Source organism: Lissotriton vulgaris, chromosome 11 (genome assembly GCF_964263255.1).
Source record: "Lissotriton vulgaris chromosome 11, aLisVul1.2, whole genome shotgun sequence".
Taxonomy (NCBI): domain Eukaryota; kingdom Metazoa; phylum Chordata; class Amphibia; order Caudata; family Salamandridae; genus Lissotriton; species Lissotriton vulgaris.
This window is the reverse complement of record NC_141699.1, coordinates 774,227,571-774,249,948: the sequence shown is the minus strand read 5'-3', so window position 1 is coordinate 774,249,948 and position 22,378 is coordinate 774,227,571. Positions and strand designations below refer to the sequence as shown.

Below are 22,378 nucleotides of genomic sequence, written 5' to 3'. Positions count from 1 at the left end.
ATTTTGTTGTGTAGTGCTTATCCATTTGTTTGGTCCTGTATTGCTTTCATATTTTTGCAAAAGGCATATTCTGGGAGTACCAAGGACATACCGGGGAGGTGAGCCTGCCCATTGCTTACAATTGGTTGGTTTTCCTGTCACACTTATTTGCTGGCTTCTTATTCATAGAATCCTAACTTTACTACTCCTAAATGCCTTTTGTGAATTCTGAAAGTCGTAACGTTAGGATTTTTCTCAGTTTAGGAGTAGTAAAGTTAGAAATCCTAACTTTACTACTCCTAAATGTCTTTTGTGAACAGCAAAAGTCGTAAAGTTAGGATTTTTTCTCAGATTACTTTTGTGAATCTGGCCCCATGAAGTAGAGAGCCTCTGGGAAGCACATCAAATAACCCCTCAAGTGAATTATTTAACCATTACTGTTAAGGTTTATTTTACTGAATTGATCCCCTTCCAGTAGAATATGAGCTGCACACAGAGATATCGCTGAACAATATAACTGATGGTGTCTAGCCTTTCTGTGCCCTAATCTAAGTCAGGTTCATTCGTAAACAAAAGGAAAAGATGCAATTCACCTTCAAAATGTTTCGGACGGTCACTTCCTCATTGGATTTCAATAGTCCGGCCATGCCCTTGGTTAGCTCTTCGTGGACGGTTCTCTCTTTGTACGATGATGTCTGGAACACATACTAAGAGATGAAAGGACAAATGGAGAAACAAGAAAAAGAAAAAATAATTCTAATTAATCTATTGCAATTTTTTTGTTGTTGGTTAATATTATTTAATTTGAGATTTGTAAATGTGTGGGTGTATCCCTAGCTTTCTTAATATAAATACTGAAAATGTATTTTGAAAACACTTTCAATACTGGAACACAATTTATTACTGGACAGAAAAAACAATAAAATAACCAAACCAAGAACACGTTAAGTACCACATAAATAGCTTGCATTAGATTTAAAGTCCTAGATTTGGTTTTAGAGTAATTTATGCAAATTCTAGCCTCTAGATTCATGTGCAGTTGTGCATAGATATTTTACAGAGTCAGGGGTTTCAAACCATTAGTCCACTGTAAAGAGTTTGTCTGGTTGCTTATAACTGTTGTGTCTTTTGATGAAGTTGCATAGAACTTTCTAAAATTTACATGTATGTGGATCTCATCTTACGAAGTTTTATGAAGATTGGACAAAGAGGGGACATGTTACACGGTCATTCCAAAAAACTCCATTTGCCACTTAAATTCCCATAAGCAGGATTTAGTCAAAGATAGGAAAATAAAGATTGGATGGAGTCAAACCAATCTTGACATGATAATGTCAACCATCACCAGTGACATACTCTTTTGATGTAGTGGAAATATATTATTCACTTTTTGTGGTCGAGTGGCATAATGTGGCCAAATCACAACATCCGACAGTATACCAAGAGGGGTGGAAATCGGTCCTAATCTAAAAAAGTGTACTTTCCTTGGTTAGACTACCTTAACTACCACGAAAAACTCTTGAACCATAGTTTGCAGTTAACAGACCTCAATAATAAAGTTAGTTACACTTGCTAAAGGACAGGAACTGAGATGCCCTGTGAACATTAACTACCAAGCATGACCTGAATCTATGCCTCATGACAATAACCTGTGTGCAATACCCACAGAGCAGGACCATTAATCTTGCTCTTCAAACTGCATGCTGGTGAGTATACTATGCATGGACGTTTTAAATGCCATGCTCTGAGCCAAGTCCACTCAGGTCCATTTCTGACATGGTAAGGTGACATGTACGTTTAACTTAGTAACCATAAGGACTGGTAACAGACCAAGTCTTGTGGGTACTTTGGTGTTGTCTTATACTTGTTCAAAATGGTTTTACTGATATGTTGCTAAACTGATCTTATAATCATTAATATAGCAGATGTAGCGGGCTCTACCAGCCATTAAAGGCGCACTCCAGTGTTGAGAAGGGTGCAGACCTTTAATGGCTGGCAGAGCTTTTTCTTACTGAAAGTAGTTTCTTATGGTTACTGTAGACATATGCACAGAGCATAAGGCATAGCTGGCCTAGGTCTTCATGCTATTCTGCTCTAGCGACTGTTTGAGCTAAGCGCCAGGACACCTTCGGGTAACTGTTGCACTCTATAAATGTATATAACATAACATAGCCACAGCACGTTATCCCCGACTAATGTCGACACAGCATTGATACTGGGTGTGACATGTAGGTCCCTGTGGATAGGTGTACTTCGCATAGGGTACAGGCCAAGGACATGATCTGCTCTTATAATCTCTAGTGCATGTCTGTAACCCCTGAGTATTGCAGCCATTGAACAAAGAATGTCATTACAAAATACAAGAAATTCAGTGATATATTTTTATTAGAGATATTGTAATCCGCTACTAAGATCATAAATTGACCTACACTCTAAAACAAGCCTTAAAAATTACATTAAAACACCTCTAGTGAAGGAATATTATTGTTGAGATCCAATATCTAAAGCCAAGTACAGATCACCAATTGTGGTTAGCTGGGCTTCTACATCTTTCATAATTCATAGTTCTTAACCGCATACATCATTTCACAGAGAACATCACCAATGGCATTATTAATGAGACTGTTGGCAACATTATCTTATATCTCCAAAGACATCATCATTGGCACCACTAACGCAGCCTTTCTCAAATATGAGCACACATTCTAGTCTTGTGCTTGAACTTTTTGGTTGTATGCTGGTAGATTTGCCAGATATAGTGATGCTTTTTGGGAATAGAGCAGTGCTTATTGAACAAATGATAAACATGTTGTCTTGGGAATATAATGTTATGAAGGATAATTTCATGGAAGATTTTGAGAAAATGATGGTACCTTTTGGTCATTGGACAACACTTCTTGGCCATGTGAAGGTCTGTAGTCATAGGTAACCTATGAGATGAAATTAGTTACCTATAAGTCAATCTTTGACTTCTGAGTTCACTTTCTGTGTGGGCATCTACTAACTGTCAATAAAATTTGCAGATGTTGTTCTCCATATAATCACATTGAGGACATTTACTGGCAGTCCTTAGAACGCCAGGACATTTCACCATGTAATGACGGAAGAAATCTGAGAGCAATAATAGGATATGACACCTTTTTCCATGTAATGTCTGCGAATATAGCTAATGCTTGACAGAAGAATGACAGCCTTTCATTCATATGTCGTTTCTGTTAGGACATGCGATGGCTGTTGATCAAAAGGCAGTCTTTTACATCCATGTAATCTCTGAAGACATTTCATGGCAGCTAGACGAACTGCGATCTTTAAACTCCAGCCAACTGGCTGCTGCTAGCACTTCTAGTGCCTTATTGACTGCAACAGATTCTTGTGTTTAGAGATACCTGGGCATGAAGTACAGTATGGTTTAGTGGATGTTTGTTTGTATTTGTCACTAGCACAAGAGACTAGTAGCTTTCTCCTATTGGCATTGGTGTCATCTCAGAAATCCTGAAGTGAAACAGGCAAAGTTCTTCTTCCTGCATCACCTCTCATGGCTACAATGTTTTCCAATGCATAGACAATACTGGTCGGGCACAACCCTTGCCGAGCTGAAGCAAATATGTACTCACCAGTGCAGCCACACAGGCAGCATAAGGTCAGAGCTCGAACACCAGTAGCATATGATTTGCTGATCTGAGTGGAGAGTGTCAGGGCATTTCTCTCAGGAGGAGCTATGTTCCAAACCTAGATGTCCCGCTCCTCCCATAAACCTGCACTCTTTCCTAACATGAATGGCCAACGCTAACTTAAACTTCTTTATTTTTCACTCTGTATCCAAAAATTAGCTCTACCAGTAAACGTAGTGCTCAATTTATAGAATAATAAGTGCTGGGCCCAAACATTTGCTTAGAAGTAGCAGCTGACACTGCAGTAGGTCTTGGTGTCAAATACCAATGCTGAGTAGTCTTGATTCTACCTCACGTCTCTCTAATCCATCACAGGATCCTCCCTTCCCCTCTGTCTCACTTATGCACATTCTTTTGCGACCCGCTTTCTCCCTTTGTCTCTGTTTTTCTGTCTTTCTCCTTCTCCTCCTTTGCCCTCTTAAGTTTTTCTCTCTCTCATGTTATGGGTCGAAATCTGATGAGGAAAAATGTGCACTGGTGCCCAAATATGAGTGCCTATGGACCCCACCTGCAACTACAGGCTCAAATTAAGCACTGAGTAATCTAATAATTAGTGAGTGAGAACAAAAAAGCCTGCTTGTCTTGGTATTCCTCCTTTTTTTTTAAATCTCTTTTTCTTGAAAACAGAAAACATAATAGCAGTAGCATAAGTCTTACAGACGGGCAAGTGTTGCATGGTATATACAAGCAAGGACCACCCTTCACACATTTTTAGAAATACCATACAATTCTTGTCAGAACCTGGGCCATGTCACCCCGCAGGCTGTCATTCCTCTTCCAGTTGAGTGGTTCCCTGAACGGGTGGGATGGCATCCCTCTACTAGTGTTCCAGTTTCCCCAAATTTTATACCCTTTTTGGAGATATCCTCTACTCTCATAAATCACACATTCTGCTTCAATGCACCAATCCAATATCTTTCTCCCATTCTCCCAAGGTCGGTCTAGAGTCCGGCCCCCACTTTCTTGCTATATTACGTTTCGCGACCATGAGGCTGAGTGTAACCCATACTTTTCCCCCATTGTGAAATCTGTCATTCCCCATATAATCAGCAAACATAATTGGGGAGTAATTTCAACATTTTCCGCAAAAATCACCCTCACACAGGACCTCACTTACCCCCAGTATTCCTAGATTATAGGACATCCCACCAGATATGGAAGAAAGTGCCCTCATGCCCACAGCCTCTGATATATTGTGACAAAGTTATTTTCCCCATTTTTACAAGTGTGGTGCAGGCATAATAAGTTCTGTGTAGAATTTTCAATTAAATCAATCGGGACCGTGAACGTATGGCAACCTCTTTTGGGGATTCAGTTGCCTCCAGCCACTCCTCATCTTCTATATGCCCCAGGTCTTCCCCCCATATCTCTCTTAGTTTCACTAAATTCCCTGGGGAGTTATTTAATATGTTATGATATGTTAAGGACACTGTCTTCTTTGGCATATAATCATTAAGCAGTTTGTCTTTTAATGGGGATGATTCAGGAAGTTTCCCTACTTGTGGAGAAGCTCATCTCAGTGCATGATTTATCTGGTGGTAGCAAAATATTTCAGAGGGAACCGGCTCATATTCCTGCTGTAGTTCAGTAAAGGGTTTCCCCTCTCCACTGGTCTACAGGTCGCCCACCCACAAGAGACCTATGAGGTCCCATTTATCAAAACCGCGGCATTCCTCCAATAGGCCTAATTGTATTAACTCTCACAAGGGGGTGGCCCATGTAATTTTATCTCACCATCCTTATGTCGTCAGTGTCGCAGTCCAGATTTTAATTGTCACTGAGGTTGGGGCGTGTGTTGGATGTTGCATCATCTCCTAGATAAGGTCACCTCCTGTTGACATGTTATATTTGTCCATTTGGTAGGCTGCATTGTCCGGTGGCCAGTGGATCCAGTGGTTAACTACTGTCAGTTGTGCGACCCAGTAGTAGTATTATAGGGGCGGTAGCGCAATTCCACATTCATACTAGCTCTTTGTTAGTTTGTGCAAGGCTATTCTTGGGGTCTTCCCGTACCACAGGAGTTTTCTCATTGTCGCTTCTATGTCTTGAAAATATGTCGGGACTGGGTATGGTGCATTGGGCAGTATATATAAAAATCAGGATAGTGCCATCATCTTGTAGAGAGGACTTTCCCAACAGTTTAAGGGGCTCTGAGTCATTTCAGAAGGGGGTCTAGGTTGCGGCCATCGAACACCGCCGAGTCTCTGGTGACATAGTGACCCAGGCATTGGAATCCCGCTCTCACCACTTTGGCTACTCAGGACCGTGGAATACGTGGGTTGTCTCCACTCAGAACAAATATTACTGAATTGTCCTAATTAATGGTATAACTCGAGTATTTTTGGTACAGGGCCAAAATATGGACTATCCTATGAAGCAAGGAAAGGGGTTTGCCATGTATAGAAGGATATCATCGGCACACAGGGCGATTCAGTCCTCCCAAGCTTCCAACCATTTTAATCCTCTAATCAAGGGATCACCTCTGATCCAAACCACCAGGGATTCCAGGGCCAAAGCAAATATCAGTGGAGAAAGGGGGCAACCCTGACTCGTGCCTCTCTACAAGATGAATACTGCTGATTTGCCTCCATTTACCAACACCTGCACCAGGTGGTTTGTATAGAGAAGGCGAATCCAAGACAAGAATTTTGGACAAAAACCTTGTTTCTCCAAAACCATGAATAGCAAGGGCCACTCCAGCATGTCAAAGGCCATTTTGGCATCTAGTGAAACTATCAGAGCACCCACCCTCCCAAGTATCACATGAAGGTGTCTCAGATTTAATGCAGTATTTCTACAAGGCATAAAGCCCGATTGATCAGGATGTATTATGAAGCTCAAGACCGGGATTACCTACCTGTTAATAATTTTGCTAAAATCTTTACTTTGGCACTCAGTAAAGAGATTGGTCTATAAGATGAATAACAGTCTGGCGGCTTTCCCACCTTGTGGATCACAACAATGCTGGCTAGCCTTTGATCTTTTGGTAATATCCCTGTCTCTAGGCTTTCATTAAACATTTTTACCAAGTGGGGGTGCAGTCTTAGAGGCTGTTAGTTTATATAATTCAATTGAAAGACCATTAGAGCCCATTGCTTTTCCTGAGTTTAAGGATCGGATGGCCTGTGCCACTTCGTTTTCAGTGAGGTCTGCGTCTAATAAGGCTCTATCCTCTGATGTCACAGCTGGCATATTGGGGTGGACAGTAATTTGCGAGCTTTGTCTGTTGCTACACTTTGTGATAGTGTATATAACTCCAAGTAGTACAATGCCGATGCCGTTGCATGGAGGGTGGCGATTTAAAATATCCACCTAGATGCCACTTCCCATTTATCTAACCAAGCTACTAACTTCCCTGCTTAATCTTCCACTTCATAGAGGTGATGCAGAGTTGCTCTGTACCTGAGCCTAGCCGCATCTTCCACAATATCTTTGTATTCCTTCCACTTAATACTCAGTTTATGCCTAACTGCCTGTAGCTATCAAGTCAGACTAAAGGTGGTGGAGTTCCCTCTACAGTTCCTCTATTTGCTTCACCTTTTCTTTCTGGGGTCTGCAATTGAAGCAATACCCTGAATTGAAGCAATACCCTGACCCCTCATCACCACTTTAAAGGCCTCCCAGAGGATTCGACTCAATTCCCCTGTACCTTAGTTTTCTTGAAAGTATTGATCCGTGGTCTTTTGCAAATCAGTTTGAATGTGTGGTATCATCAAGAACCAAGATTAAGTGGCTGATTTAGCCGATTGGGCCCATCTTCTAACCATACACCACCCAGATGGGGGCGTGCACCTGGGTAGGAGACCTATGTCGCTGAAAGACTGAAAGCACTGTGTCTGCCCGAATATTTAATCTATGCTCAATAGATTGCCGTGTGCCCTAGAGTGAAAAGTATATTGACTAGCATTTTGATTACGTACACGCCAAACATCTATAAGGCCCTGCGCTGCAAAAAATCTGCTAGTAGGTTGCCTGAAGGATCTCATCGCATGCAGGCCATCTGTCCTGCTCCCCATCATTTGCTGCATTGCAGTCACCGCCAATAAGTTGTTCCCCTCATGGCAGTAGAATGATAAGTGAAACCAAGTCTGCCAATGCCGTTGCATGGAGTCTTGGAGGGATATAAAGAGAGATGATATTAAACAAACGCCCTTCCCAATACCCACAAATTGCTACAAAGTGCCTTTGTGGGTCATGTGAAATTTGTTGGATAGTGAAAGGGAATTTATTTTGGAGTAGGATACCCACTTCCCTTGAGCCTCTAGTATATTCTGCATGCACAACTAATTTGTATCCTCCTCTGTTTAATGCCCTGTAGGATGTCCCCTGTAAGTGAGTCTCCTGGAGAAGGATTGCGTTCGGCGACTGCCATTTCAAATAGTGTAGTACTACTCCTCTCCTAATCTTATCTCCCAGCCCATTCACGTTCCAGGATAGGGTCTTGAAACTATGAGCACTCTGATGTGTTGTCATTGGGTACCTTTTGAGCTTTTATGTGTCGCAGCTGGATATAACTGTAACATATGGCAAGAAAGGTTGACTCTTGTGCCTCCCAGGAGACCAGATTGGGACCCTCCTTACAATCAATCACTCTCAGAACAGTAAAACATTGAAAGGTCAGCCCCCTCCCAACCTCCCTCCCTGCCTCCTTGGATTGTAGACTCAAAACTGCCCACCCCCCAAATTTGCAAAGCGCCTGTGTACCCACGGGAAACATGACTCGAACTGGGGTGGCCGCCCCCCCCAAGTCTATGGATCATCTGTGATGCTGGAAGCAGATCAGTGAGACCCAGAGCAATATATAGATCTACAGGCTCATATAGTTGGGCCATGGTGGCTCTGATTTTAGTTGCATCAGAGCTGGAGGTTCTAGGTTGCTACAGTCTTGGAGAAGTTTATTTCCATTGTGTTAACTTTCAGATTTCGGTGCAGTTTTTTACTTTCAGGGTCTTTGTAATTTCTCCGATGATCGGTCTGTGTCTTTTGGTTCCATACTCTGCGCCAGCCATCCAGCCAGGCCCAGGCATCATCAAGGGTCTCAAAAGATCAAGTCTTGCTCTCTGCCACCATTTGGAGCTTGGCTGGAAATATCATTGCATAGTTCATTTCTCTTTCCCTTAGGGCCTTTTTGACTTCTACAAAAGAGTGTCTCAGCTTCTGCACTTCAATTGTAAAATCCGGAAAGAAAGTTACTGTCGCATTTTCAAATTTAAGAGGTGGACACATGCAAGCTGTCTGTAATATAATGTCTTTGTCTCTATAGTTGAAAATTTGCACCACTTTTGGGTCAAGAGGGGAGCCCAGGTCTTGGTCGGCCCCCGGGACTCGGTGTGCTTGTTCTACTGACAAGAAGTTAGAGAGATCACGCAGTTGTAGCTGTTTTGTTATGAGATTTTCAAGAACGAGATCTATTGCTGTGGCTTCTGCCCACTCTGGCACCCCCAAAATTCTGATGTTATTTCTCCGGGATCTCCCCTCGAAATCTTCCACCCTTGCTTCCAGTGCAGCCGTAGTAGTTAGTAAAGTTCTGACCTGCTTTGCCAGTGTTTTATTGGAGGTCTGCAGGGTGACTATAGAATCTTCAGCAGGTCTGACACGAGAGCTGAGGTTAGGGAATCCGCATGCATCAGGATGACTTCTGATGTAACTGTGTCTATTTTCCCTTCCACCACTGTGCCTATCCCCTGAATTGCTTCATTATGTCCAACAGTGTTGGAGTATCCTCTGGGCCAGGGGTGGGCATCAGTTGCTACTCATTTCGCAAACCCTAGGAGTCTGATTTTTAGTGGGCAAACGTGTCTAGTTTTGTTTGGTGCTTTGCACGTGCGCCTTTGCTCCCTGACATCTTTTCTTGCCCTTAAATCCCCGAAAGTGGTCAGGACCCCGGCGGGCGAGATGAGCAGCAATGTTGTTTGGACATTGTATTCTGAGGCTGGCCCTCGAGGTGTGTAGTATATATCTTAGGGCCCCTCCTCTGAACCACACCAGAAACGTACGGGAGCATCTGTTTCATTTAGGGCCAGCATGTGTCCTCATCACTCGGATGAGGCATCCCTCAAGACAGGGCAAGGCCCCGGGGACCATGAGTGAGGGTGCAGGGGGGCATCGAGGTCTGAGTAGGGAGCCGTGGGTCATCCAGTCACTAGGCCTCAACTCACCACGGCCACGCCATCACGCCGGTAGTAGCCAGTCATCCTGACTTTCGGATCTCCCACCTTCGGTACCTTTAGGAAGCACTCAGTTGCCTGTCACCGTTTCTTTCTCCTCGGTGGACGCCTTCTCTGATCGTCTTTGATCGTTTTCAGGTCGGGGATGCCGATCCCTGCTCTGGGGCGGGGCAGCAGTTCTGTCCGCTACCTTGCCCGCCTCAGTCTCAAAGTCGCCTCTCACCAGTTCATCGATCACTTTTCTCCCTCCCTTGCCACAGGGCCATGTTCTGGTCCGTCAGCTGTGGCTCTTGGGCATCTCTCTTGGCCACTCTCAACCACTATGCCAGGAAGCTGTTCAGACGTGTAGGCCCAGCTTCATCATCACTGCCTTTGACGCTTCTTTCTTTTCTCATGGCCCGCAACTCTTCTTCGGGCTGTCCAGGATCTTACTTAGCGCTGCCCAGTTAGTAGCCCATGTGGGATAGGATATGTGGATGGATTTTACAGGGGGATTACTCGGCAAACCGCCAAAGCCCCTTCAAGATGAGGCCACCTCTGTCGGCTGTTGGCGACACCCCCATTTTGGCAGTACTCCTGAGCAGAGTTCTAAGAAAACACCTGCTCTGAAACAGGATACTTCCTGACACTTGGCCAGAGACAGGCGCAATTGGGTGACTTCGCACTAATTAATAGATTCACCCCTTTCCCTACGGACTGATCATTATCTCAGTGCAGATGGTACAGGTATTTCTTCCCACAGCAGAGCTATCCCTTACTTTTTGCAATGCGATTCTGCAAAGTTAAGTGAAGACTCACTAATCCTGACAGAAGAGCTATACCTCAATTGTCTGAGACCACAAAGGTACCCTTCACAAGTTAGAGCCATCTCTCATGTTAAATATATCAGAACTGTGACTTGTGTTTTTGCTAATTTGAATATAAACCAAATTGGGTTGTTTGATTTTATCTCTCTTAGTCCTCAGGTTTAAGCTATCACTCTGTGTCCATCCATCCGTTCATCCCAGGGATCCAGTGGGATCACTAGGACAAACACAAGGGCTTCCAGTAGACCGGGAGCAGTGTGCCTTGGAAGATAAACCTTTGAAAAAAGCGCTCTGATGGGACAGGGAAAACAAAGAGCCATGGAGACACGGGTAGAGAAAACACAGGACTCTCAAACCGAGTGATTTGGGCTATGACTACCAGCACACAAGCAGCACATGTTGAATCCGGGAACAACTGACATATTGCAACTGAGGGGGAAAGGGAAGCAATAACCTAGGTCAGGAACAATCCATTCCAGATGAGAAACAGAAGAGCCACCCACACTACACTATGAAGACTCTGAAACACAACCACACAGAAAAGGGAATAAGATACACTGGCATTGCACAAGAACATTGTCATAGCTGACAAGAAGTTGGGTGAAGAACCCTAAGAACGTAAAACCCAGCAGATCATCCACAAAGGATCACTTAAGGCAAAACTTTCACTCACGAGTGAGGTTAGATGATTACAAGATCTGGTCCTCCCTTCAAAGCATGACAACAAAGGGAATTGGCATATTGCGCATCAGTCATCCATGCTTACTTGGGCAAAGTAACTTTGAATGTCCCCTCCACAATTAGAGTAAATCTCATTGGAGTAAACATACAACTGTATACACAATTCTCTCCGCGAGAATACAAAGCACCTAAAGGCCAAGGATATGGATAACATTGTGTGATACAAAAAATAGTTAACATAATCAAAAATACCCTAGCCAAACCACATCATAACATAACATACGTTATCCAAACATAACACCACATGATATATAGAAAAACATAAAACAATATAACGTAACATAGCATAATGTAACATAACATAGGAAACATATCTTAAACATCCATGTGATGTCTACGAGGGTCAATTGACGCTCATTGCACGTGTATCCTTTTGCCTGCATGTAATCTCTCCGGAGATATCTTGAGAATGTTCGCGAAAATGTACCCTTTGGTGTCTATCTTTGTGAGGCTGTGATCAGCAAGCAGAAGGTTCTGATTCTGATGTCATTGTTGATATTATTGTTGAACTCAGGTGATATTTTCACCAGTGATATAATCAAGAATACATTTCTGTGTGAGGTCATGATCAGTGGGCCATTGACCAGCATCTTTGTTGTGTGACTGTTACTGGTGAATTGTTTTCCAATTTCTAATTGTATATGCATACACTATTATATATATTACCTTTTTAAAGAACCAAACATTACTTTAACAACATTTTCTCAAGTAGCCTGAAATATAAAATTATAAATATAATAAAACATTCATTCATACACTACTTATGTATTTCTGTAAGTGTGAGAATGACAAGAAATAAGGTTTAATAACATTAAGACTGAATAAGAACTGCTATGGGGCGCTGGTTTGCATACAATTGAAATAACGACTTATTTAACTGTTACAATATTTCTAGAGACATAAACACATACAAAGTAGTCAATAACACTTTAAAATAGGTAACATGGCACACCAATTCAGTTCTTAACACCGTCATACCAGGAAATGGTAAACAAGAATAAGACAGAATTATTAAGAATTGTACAACTAAAATATTCAAATTAAAAATTGAATTGCAAGCAGCTTCTTCAAAATTGAAACACCTGATGAACAAGACATACCTTTACATAGGAGTAGACATAATGGTCTAATTGTTCTTCATGGCACTTGGCAATAATGTCAGTAAGGACCCTATGGACAGAGTGTAAGTTGGACATGTTCAATTAGTATGATGATGCAACCATGACATGCTTGGTAAATCATACAATACAATAGCACTTTAATATGAAATAAGCATAGTTCTTATTTTTATCTGAGAAAATTGGCATTTGGCAAAAATGCAAAGCCATATGCCTCTGCCTATATCATTTAAAATGATGGAGGATGCATTTTTAGTTTAATGCATGAAAAATGTATGTAGAAATGTCGTCTACCATAAATATTTTGTCCAAAATAGTATTTGCAAAAATAGTGTCCCACTGTGCGTAGATTTTGTGGTAACACTCAAGTAGGGTATAGTTTTGTAGATGATAATAAGGATACAATATTTATGTCAGCTAATATTCTGACAACGGCATTCTGGATTCAAACCCAAAGGCTCATTTAAAATATTTGTTCATTTATTTTATTTGGGGTATTCTTAAAGTTTGAATCTGGCCCAAATGGGCAGCGGAATCCTCTAAATAGCATGTAAGGTATGTGGGCTACATGCACGATTATAAAATACACTCAGAAATGTTTACAGAGTATTTAATAATCTGAGGTTGTTTTTTTGTGTTTCTTTATAATGTTGCATACAACACTGACCATGCTGTCGGTTACAATGATCATTGTACGTGCGGTGAATGCATTACAGAGCGTAATAGAAGCGAAAAGCCTCCATAATAGCCTCCTTTATGCCTAACAAGGGTCCTTCGTTGGTTTGTGCAGATTAGCAAAATGCGTGCACGAATGTCACATTTTATTTTCAGAGGCTCAAGTTAACAGGCCAGATAAGATGTTGCTGCATTTAGCCCTACTTTCAGAAACCTGTGCTTTGCACCCTCTATGCGGCCAGTAAAGTCCAGGACCCTCTCTGGCAGGTCGTTGGTTTGAGGCTGAAGAGTTCCGAGTGTGTCCTACTGTCGGTCAGTTTCCATTGGTCTCCTCTAACAAGGCCAAGACCAGTTGCCATGGATGGCATCAATCTTTGCCTCCAAGGTGTAACGAGATGTGTTGATGCAGCGAGTTTAGAATTCAGCTAGTCCATGGATTTGGAAAGGATTTCTTGAGCATGGTATGGCTTGCAGCATGCACAGATCCCACTTCCCCCACCAACGTTGTTTGAGGCATTGGCATAACGAAACTTGAGCCCCCCCACAAAGTATATGGAGGGGGCCACCCTCCTCGGCCCACCACCTACAACTTTTGCTGAGGGGGCCTGGAGCTCGGCTGAGGGGCATAGCTAGGCCTTTTGCCGCCTGTAGCAATCCCAGCCTTAGCCGCCCTGCGGTGGCCATAAGAGCAGGGTGATCAATTCCTGTGGGGGGTAGGGGAGGCCTCCAGCCTGAAAACACATGCCACCCGGGGTGGACCCCCCCCCCTTGCTATACACTGACTCGCCCCCCACCCCCGGCGGCGCGGGGACTGCAGAGGCTTATGTTACATTAATGGTTTGAGGTGTTTTTGTGTCTTTAGTGTGTACCATAGTGGCTTAGTGTGCAGCACTAAGCAGATGATTTCTACAAATATTTCAAGGGTCGAGATCTCATTAAACTTTCGGGCACTAAACTAAACAAAGAGGTTCAGGGTAATCCTTTGTGTGACCTCTATCAACTCCTGTGGTGCACAAGCATGAATAGCAGTGGAGTTGAATCATGAGTAGCCATCTTGGAGAGGGCATAAGTCTTTTCCTGAGAGAGTGTGGTTAATCCCAACAGCAGCTCAACTCTAGCAAGCACAGAGCTCCAGTGCAACTCCTCGACATCTTAAAGAGCCTGTTGCGCTGCTCTGTGCTTAGGTAAACGCTGCAGAAGAAGACGGAGAGCTTTGCATCTGTAAAGGTTAACCTTTTATCACTGACCTGCCTGCCTCTCTGCATTGGTGTTGCGTGTTCATCTTAGAGCAGGCGTCAACAAACAGGCTATGTAGAGGCTCAGGGACTATGATAAAATGCGCTTCCAAGATTACTACCGGTCCAAGGGTGTCCTGGCTGGCTGCCAGGGCTGCACAGCTGCATCAGCGGGTTTGCCCCACCACTGATGCTGCAGAGGCAGTTTGCAGAGTCAATTTGGAGTCCTGCCCTATTAGGCACACAAATAGGACTTGTACATGAAAAATCTGATCTAGAAAGATGTCAGCAAGACAGGGAAAATACTACGGGTTTGATAGTACGTAATTGAGGTAGGATTATGAAGAAATATAACTATATAATGTTGAGCATACTTCTGACCCGTGAGGTAATGTTAGAAGTCAAACAAAAAGTAGTTAGCAGAACAATGTAAGTACGGCTGCAATATGCATAGATCAGAACGGTAACTACACAATCAAATGAAGATTCATGCAAATTATCAAGTGTTTTAGTACGGATTTGAGTGTTCTTATCGAATTGTGAGGAAGAGAGGCGGCAGGAAAGCATCTCCCCGCTTAAGATCCAAGGAAGCTGCTTCTCGAATGCAAGGAAAATAGGACCAGGACAACCAAAAGTGCAACGTACAGATATTTGGTCAATCTGCACCTCTTTCTTGCAAATAATCATAGAATGGTCTTTGGAGGAGGAGATAACAGAAAGCAAAATATCATCATCCCAACCAACTGACGATAGCTGGAGCTCACAGGATACTCAACGTAACACCGCAACATGGTGATCCCACAAACACTGACTGATTCCTTCGAAACCCTTGGATCAAGGAAAAAAAATTGAGCAAGACTAGGTCTAAGAAGAAAATCCAAACCAATGCAGGTTGCTCATACTCTGTATTTCCAAACTCCTCCTTACATTCTGGTAAAAGATTTAGAGAAATGAGAACTTCTCAGTATGAGTTAAAAGAAATGAGCATCAGATTAGCAATCGTGACACTGATGAGTACGAAGATTGCATGGCAGGAGGAACTTCAGAAGTTCCAGATGCCGGAAGAAGTTCGCAAATTAAATAAAAAAATGCTTAATGAAAAATTAAATGGTAAATATATTTTTCCCAGATATATGTTTTGAAATCATGAACAACCACCAGAAGCTGCAGCCCTATCTGCATGGATGTAAAGTAGCATGCTCAGGAAAAACACAAGGGGAAGCGCACAAGACCCATTCTGGCATCAGCACCGGATGGGCCCTATCAAGCACAATTCTAGGGTAAGGGTGGGAATTAAAGCAAATGCAATGTTTTGGTTTCAAAGCCATGTGTGATTATTGTTTTCAAACACGCAGAATTCCATGGCTTAATCATTAACAAACTTAGCATTTAATGTAAGGGTCTCAAGACATATGCCCAACAACATATAATTAAGGAGGAGATTAGGCACTATAAATCAGATATTGTTTGTCTTCGTCCAATCAGAGTTGCCTACAAAGGCCACAATACATATATCTATGCTTAGAAGCCAAATCATTCCATAACATCAATGAGAAAGCTTAATTAAAGGGAAGAAATATCTCACTATTCAACTCATCTCTAAAGGTTATGCTGAATATCTCTGAGCCCTGCAATCGCTGGGTTATCAATACTATTGACCAGGCACACACACACACACATCTGCTCTCAATATGGTTGAAATAAGCATACATCATTACCTTTTTTTACAGAGACCAGAACACTTGGTAACAACTACAGGCTGCTTTATTGTTGCAGTGGCCTGCAATTGTATTAGTTCACCACCACTAGACACTACAAATGTCAACAGCCACACTCATATGTCGCTGAGGAGGAATCCAAGGCATCAATGATGGATACACTAGATATTATCAATCCTGGAGACGGAAGAATCCCCTCTACAGGGTATATTCCTACTTTTCAACACTAAACAAACAATACTGTGGAATTGCTTACTTTTTATTTAGTTTCACATCACTAGCAAATTCACAGATTAAATAACATTCAATATGGGTATCTGGTCAGTCTCTGGTATTGCTAGAGATAATAACAGACCCAGGCAAAGCAGAGAGACCACACTAGTCATTTAACCGTGCTCTTTTCAGGTCATATGTCAAGGCATCTCTTACAGAGACTATGCACTCATCGGCAACTGTATAATTTTGTATACATTGAAGGCCACCATCCTTGGGTTTGCAATACAATACATCTTAAGAGTAAGACAACGTAAGCTAAAAAACGCCTAGGTGGAAACTCTTCAAATTAAGTTACCTCCACTACAGGAACATGTTCAGAGCATTCTAGCTAAGTACCCCACACATCATATGATATGGGAGAAAATGATACACATCAGATCACAAATCAAATAATGTTACACTGTCAAAGCCGGTCAACAACTCACTGCATCAAGATACTACCAATATGAGAAGTGTGGTAAGGAATACGTTACTTACCCTATAAGCATCTGTTTGTTGCATGCACTGCTGTAGATGCATATGCTGTGCACACTCCTGCCATCTAGTGTTGAGTTCGGACATTGCAAGATATTTTTCTTCGAAGAAGTCTTTTGAATCAGTCAATCAATCAAAGCATTTATAAAGTGTCACAAATCACCCATGAGGATCTCAAGGCTCTAGAAATGCTGACTGCTATGTGGAGGTTTGTTCATTCGAACTAGCAGGTCTTGAGTTCTTTCCTGAATTGCTGGAGTGATGGGGCGTTGCTGAGGTGCCGGGGAAGGTTGTTCCAAGCCTTGGCTGCCAGATATGAGAAAGAATGTCCTCCACTTTTGGTTAAGTGGGTCTGGAGGTTGTCTGTAAGGAAGAGGGAAGCAGATAGTAAGTATCTGGTCAGCTGGTGGAAGGGCAGGCATTTTCTGATGTATGCTTGTCCTTTGTTGTGCAGGGTATTGTATTAGTGGGTCAGCATCTTTAACTGGCATCCCTTCTGGATCAGCAGCCAGTATAGTTTCTTGCAGTGAGATTTGATGTGTGTTCCCAAGACGAGGTGTTGTTCCCAAAGATGAGGACTTTTGTCTTGCCTGGGTTGAGTTTCAGACAGTTGTCCTTCATCCAGTCAGCGATGTTCATCATACATCTGTGGAAGTTGGCTCTGGTGGGGAGGAGGGGTCTTCTAATTCTGAGAGGATGAGTTGAGTGTCGTCAACGTAGGATGCTGGCCAGGGGTGCCAAGTAGGTGTTGAAGGGGGTGTGGCTGAGGGACGATTCTTGGGGGAGCCACAGATGATCTCCTTGGACTCCTGGGTGAACAGTGGGAGAAGATTCTCTGGGTTCTTCTGGTGAGGTTTGAGGTGAATCATTTGAGGGCTTTTTCCTGAATTCCGATGTGGTGGAGTCTGTTGATCATGATGTGATGAAAGAGGGTGTCAAAGGCAGCTGACCATCCAAGAAGAGGAATACTACCATTTCGCTGTGGTCCAAGGGGGCCCGCTGTCATCGCTGGCTGCAATCAGGGCTGTCTCTGTGCTGTGGTTGGCTTGAAATCAAGATTGGGAAGCGTCCAGGTGATTGTTATGCTCTAGGTGTTTGGTGAGTTGCTGGTTGATAACTTTCTCAAGAACCTTTGATGGAAAGGGGAGCAAAGACATGGACCAGTAGTTCTTCGGTTCTGCTGGGTTTGAGGATACATTTTTCAGGAGTGGCCTCACTTAAGCATGTTCCCAGTCCTCAGGGAAGGAGGCTGAGGTGATGGAGCCATTCAGGATTTTCCCTGAGCTCATCACTAATCGTCTTGCTTCCAAGGTTGAAGACATGGTGGGGACAGGTTCCATGGGTGTTCCTGAGCGTACAGAGTTTATGATGGAGATTGTTTCTTGAGTGGTGAGAAGTTCCCAGTGGGTGAGCAGGTGTTCAAGGTTTGTGTTTGTGGGTGTTGCTCATGCTTTCCAGGAGGTCTGTTGTGTTGTCATCTCTTGGGTCATCAAGGTGTAGGTTAAAGTCCCCATTGAAGATGTAATGCTTGGAGTTGATTGCAATCGGGCAATGAGGTCAGGGATGGTAATGCAGAAGCTGAGGCATGGTCCTCGTAGTCTGTTGGTGAGGCTGCTTCTGGTGGTGCTTTTTCCGTCTGTGTGGAGTTGAAATGTAAGATGTTCCATTATCAGGGTTGGGTTTTCTGGGAGGGTTGCACAGCGGATGGTGTCCTTGCAGCTGATGGTAATTCCACATCCATGTTTATTGGTTCAGTCTCGTGTGTTATCTTGTAGCCTTCGGGGGTCTCTGTTACTTCTCTATGTGTTGTTGAGCATGGTAACTGACTCCATTGTTAGATTGTTTTTTGCCCAAAGGGTTAGTGTAAGTAAGGAGTAGTGTGTATCAGAACATTGAGAATGTAGTAGGAAGAATATAAAAAAGTACAAAATTCTGCTGCAGTCACTGGTTCTCAGGGGCGAGTGTGAATGTATGTTAATCTATAGAATTACCGGCACCAAACAGAAAATTACAGAGTGAGTAACATATGCCGTTTGTAGCATATGCGGCTGTTGATATACCTGCTTTGCATAGACCGAAAAGCAATTCTCTTGTAAGCCATGGTTAACAAGTGGATAAGGCAGAGGTTTGAATACATCCACACAATAATGTTTTGTAAACGTGTGTTGAGTAGACAAAGTGGAAGCTTTAAAAATGTCTGCTATAGGATTGTTTCCTAGGAAAGCCATAGTAGCACCCTGCTAGCAGGTGGAATGTCGTTGGGTGGGAGGGCAGGGCTCTTTCAGCCTTAATGTTACAGGTCTGAATGCACTCAAGATCCACCTGGCAATTCCAGCCTTCGAAATGGCACGTCCTATGTGGTCTGGAGAAGGCTACAATGAACTTGTGTCTTACAGAAGTAGTTGGTTTTATCATTGTAATACATATTAGAACATTGGAAAGATGGGAGCTACATTGAAAACAATGGAGAACTCCAGGCTTCTAATGTCCGTTAGAAGCCTGGAGCTCCAACATTGTTTGTTCACAGCTGTTGCTGTGAACAAAACTCCCCATGGAGCCCAGGATGATTTCAAAGCCTCGGGCACCATGAGGCCTTTGTTTAGCAAATTAGAACATTCTGCTCTCTAGGGATGGAATGTTCTAATAGCCTTAGAGCCCTCCACTGTGGTTTCTACAGGCCATTAAAGGCTCGCTCACTTGTTAAAGGACCTCGCCTCCGGCTCTGGTTTTTTAACGCTGGAGAGGGCCTTTAATGGCCGGTAGAGCTCACTATGACAGACTATTGGTGTTAGATATAGCTTCACATTCCTTAACTAGCTTTCCCCCATTCTTCTGATACTGTTTGGGAAGGTGCTGAAAGGGCCCCTCCATTTACTCCCACTGGACCTTATCATATCTAGATATGAGTCCCACTGAGTTAGCCATCAGCTTGTCTGTTGCCACGCCTACAGCTACTAGTTTTCCTGCAGCATCTATATGCCTACTCTCCTCTTCAAGAGGTGACACGTCCCCAATGGCCTGGGCTGCTGCCTACTTCCTAGCAGTGGTGACCCCTAGTGAATCTGGGGGAACATGAGCCTTGATGTAGAGTGGTCAGAGGGAGCTGGCTTATATTTTTCTCAATATGTGGCGTAACCAAGCACGATTTTACTGGTTCTTTAAACAAATCAGGTGCCTACTTAACCATCCTTTTGATCATGAGGAGATTCTGGGAAGATCGCTCTGTCTTAGAAAGGGTCTCTATAAGGACATCCTTTTCCCGAAGGATATGAATAAATCCACCCTGAGGTAGATGGTGGCTCTCTGAATGACACTACTGTATGCAGTAGAGAGATCGGCATCAGGTGAAGCACTAACTGGGATATGTTCCAAGTTTGGGTCTATGGGAGTGTCAACATCATAATCCTCAAAAGGGTCACCGGACACAACCTGATACACAGATGCAAAATCTTATGCTTAAGAATAAGGGCTTGGTGAAGATGGAAGAGGCTGAGGTGATGGGGAGGAGGAATTGGTAAAGGAGAAGGAGAAGAAGGAGGAGGATTGTTTCTAAGCCTTTTTGGAGGTCATGAATATCCCATGGTGGAGTGTCCTTAGAACATGGTTTGCACTTTTGGGATAGAGAGACCACAATTTTCCCTCTGTGTGGGCAGAAGACAATTTTGTGTCACCTTACATCCAGCTTTTCTCTTCACCTCTGAAGATCGAGTTGTTCTTCAATATCTAGAGTGTGGCACTTCGATTCTGAAGATGGTTTTGCTATTGTTTTTGGCACTGAGGGTGTCTTCAGCACTGAGGCTGGAGTCGAGAAGTCTGCAGCCTTGGGGCTGTATATGAGTGAGTGCCGAAACGCAGTTTCAGCGTCAAGGCTGGTCAAGGATCGAAGGCTGTGGCAAAGTCCTTCCTCAGCTGCAAGGCCTTACTTCAGTGTCCCACAGTGCCAGATGGCTGTAGAGCACCTGAAGGTGGCTGCACTTGGTGCTAGTGGCTTGATGCCCGACCCCCGGAGTGGAGATGCTCAGCTCCGACATGTGACCACTTATGAAAGGTCATCAATGGAGGGACATCAACACTACTCAAGCGTTCTCTAGTTCTGATGTGTTGCTCAAGGTCTGCCAAGGCGGATGTAGCACCCACAGAACTATCTTCTTCTTTCTCCTGGAGATGGTTCTCCTTGGAGTCTGAGGCATCTGAATGGATGTACTCAGGGCTGGACTTTCAGGCCGGAAGCTCAGGTGATTACCCAAGTATTTTCCTCCTGTTCTTCTTTCATGGGCAGGGGATTGGCTGTCTCTGAAGTGGACTGTGCTATCTTGGTGTGAGCCCAGTGATGATTTTGGCGCTCAGGGAGAGTCTTTTTACTTCAGAATGCCAAACAGCAATCACACCGCCTTTATCATGGTCAGTGAGAGACACAAGTTGCACACTTTTCGAAGATCTGTCCAGGCGTCCGTTTGATCACCTCAAGTAGTTCATTCTCCTCCACAGGGAGGTTGAAGCACCAGGTGTTCCATAGGGTCCTGAGGGCCTGATGCCTGGATGCTTGCCATCAGACAAATCCGACAGTTTGAGCCAACGTACCAGTAGACAGTAATGAGTTGAAGATTGTACTCACACAAAGGTGGAAATTTGCAAACTCAAGGCCACAACGGGAACTAACAAATTCGTTGAGACCGTGTGCTCACTGGATCACCTCCAAACCAGATGATGGAGAAAAACAATTTAACTATGGAGTTGGTGACTATGCGCAACAACACCTAGAGGAGGAGTCACTGAGACCTTATGACTCAAAAGACTTCTTAGAAGAAAAGCAACTTTCAACATCCAAGCCCAACACTAGATGGCAGGAGTATGCCCAACATGTTTATCTACCGCCACACATGCTATGAACTGAAGGGTTCCTTCTAATGATCTAAGCACTTAGAAAGTTAGCAAACCAATATATCAGCCAAATTAAGGATGAGAAGAGACGTTTGTATTAAGCAAGTATCGGGAAAATAAAAGCTTTTTCCAAATACTATGCCAATCTATATAGTTCAGTCAAAGCCATATAAATGAAAAGCTGAGTATTTAGATCAAATCTGTATGCCTTTCCCTTTGGTATACACAAAATTAAGTCCCTACTAGTACAGATCATATTGGAAGAAAATCAAGTGGTAATTAAGTTAGTTCCATAGGGTAGGGCAATATGCACTGATGCTTTACCTACTGAGATATATTCAATACTGAGACACAAGATATTTCTTTACTTTCTTCAATTAATTAATGTTGGTACTAGGGCTCCACCACCCAAGACTTGAAATCTAGCTTGAATCATTGTATTTTCTATAAATTACAAACCCCTATTTTCACTTCGTCCTTATTGCCCCATATCATTGCTATGCACTAATTGTAAGATACTCACACACCTTAGAGCCACAAGAATCAATACAGTTATGGATCATCTAGTTAGCTCATGGCAATATGGATTTATTTGAGGTAAGGAATGGATGCCACTGGACATAGCAATATTGTTTAT

At 43.2% G+C, this 22,378-nt stretch overlaps 1 protein-coding gene across 9 annotated transcripts in view; it reads right to left on the bottom strand.

The window, feature by feature from the left end:
* Nucleotides 1-22,378, bottom strand: part of DOCK10 (dedicator of cytokinesis 10) — a 1,740,483-nt gene that overhangs the window by 562,445 nt on the left and 1,155,660 nt on the right. For all 9 annotated transcript variants that reach the window (XM_086943899.1, XM_086943900.1, XM_086943901.1 and 6 more), the window contains exons 25-26: nucleotides 12,465-12,534; nucleotides 573-686 (exon numbers count right to left, since the gene is read on the bottom strand). In XM_086943899.1, coding sequence (XP_086800025.1) covers nucleotides 573-686; nucleotides 12,465-12,534 — 184 coding nt within the window. The remainder of the gene's footprint in view (nucleotides 1-572; nucleotides 687-12,464; nucleotides 12,535-22,378) is intronic.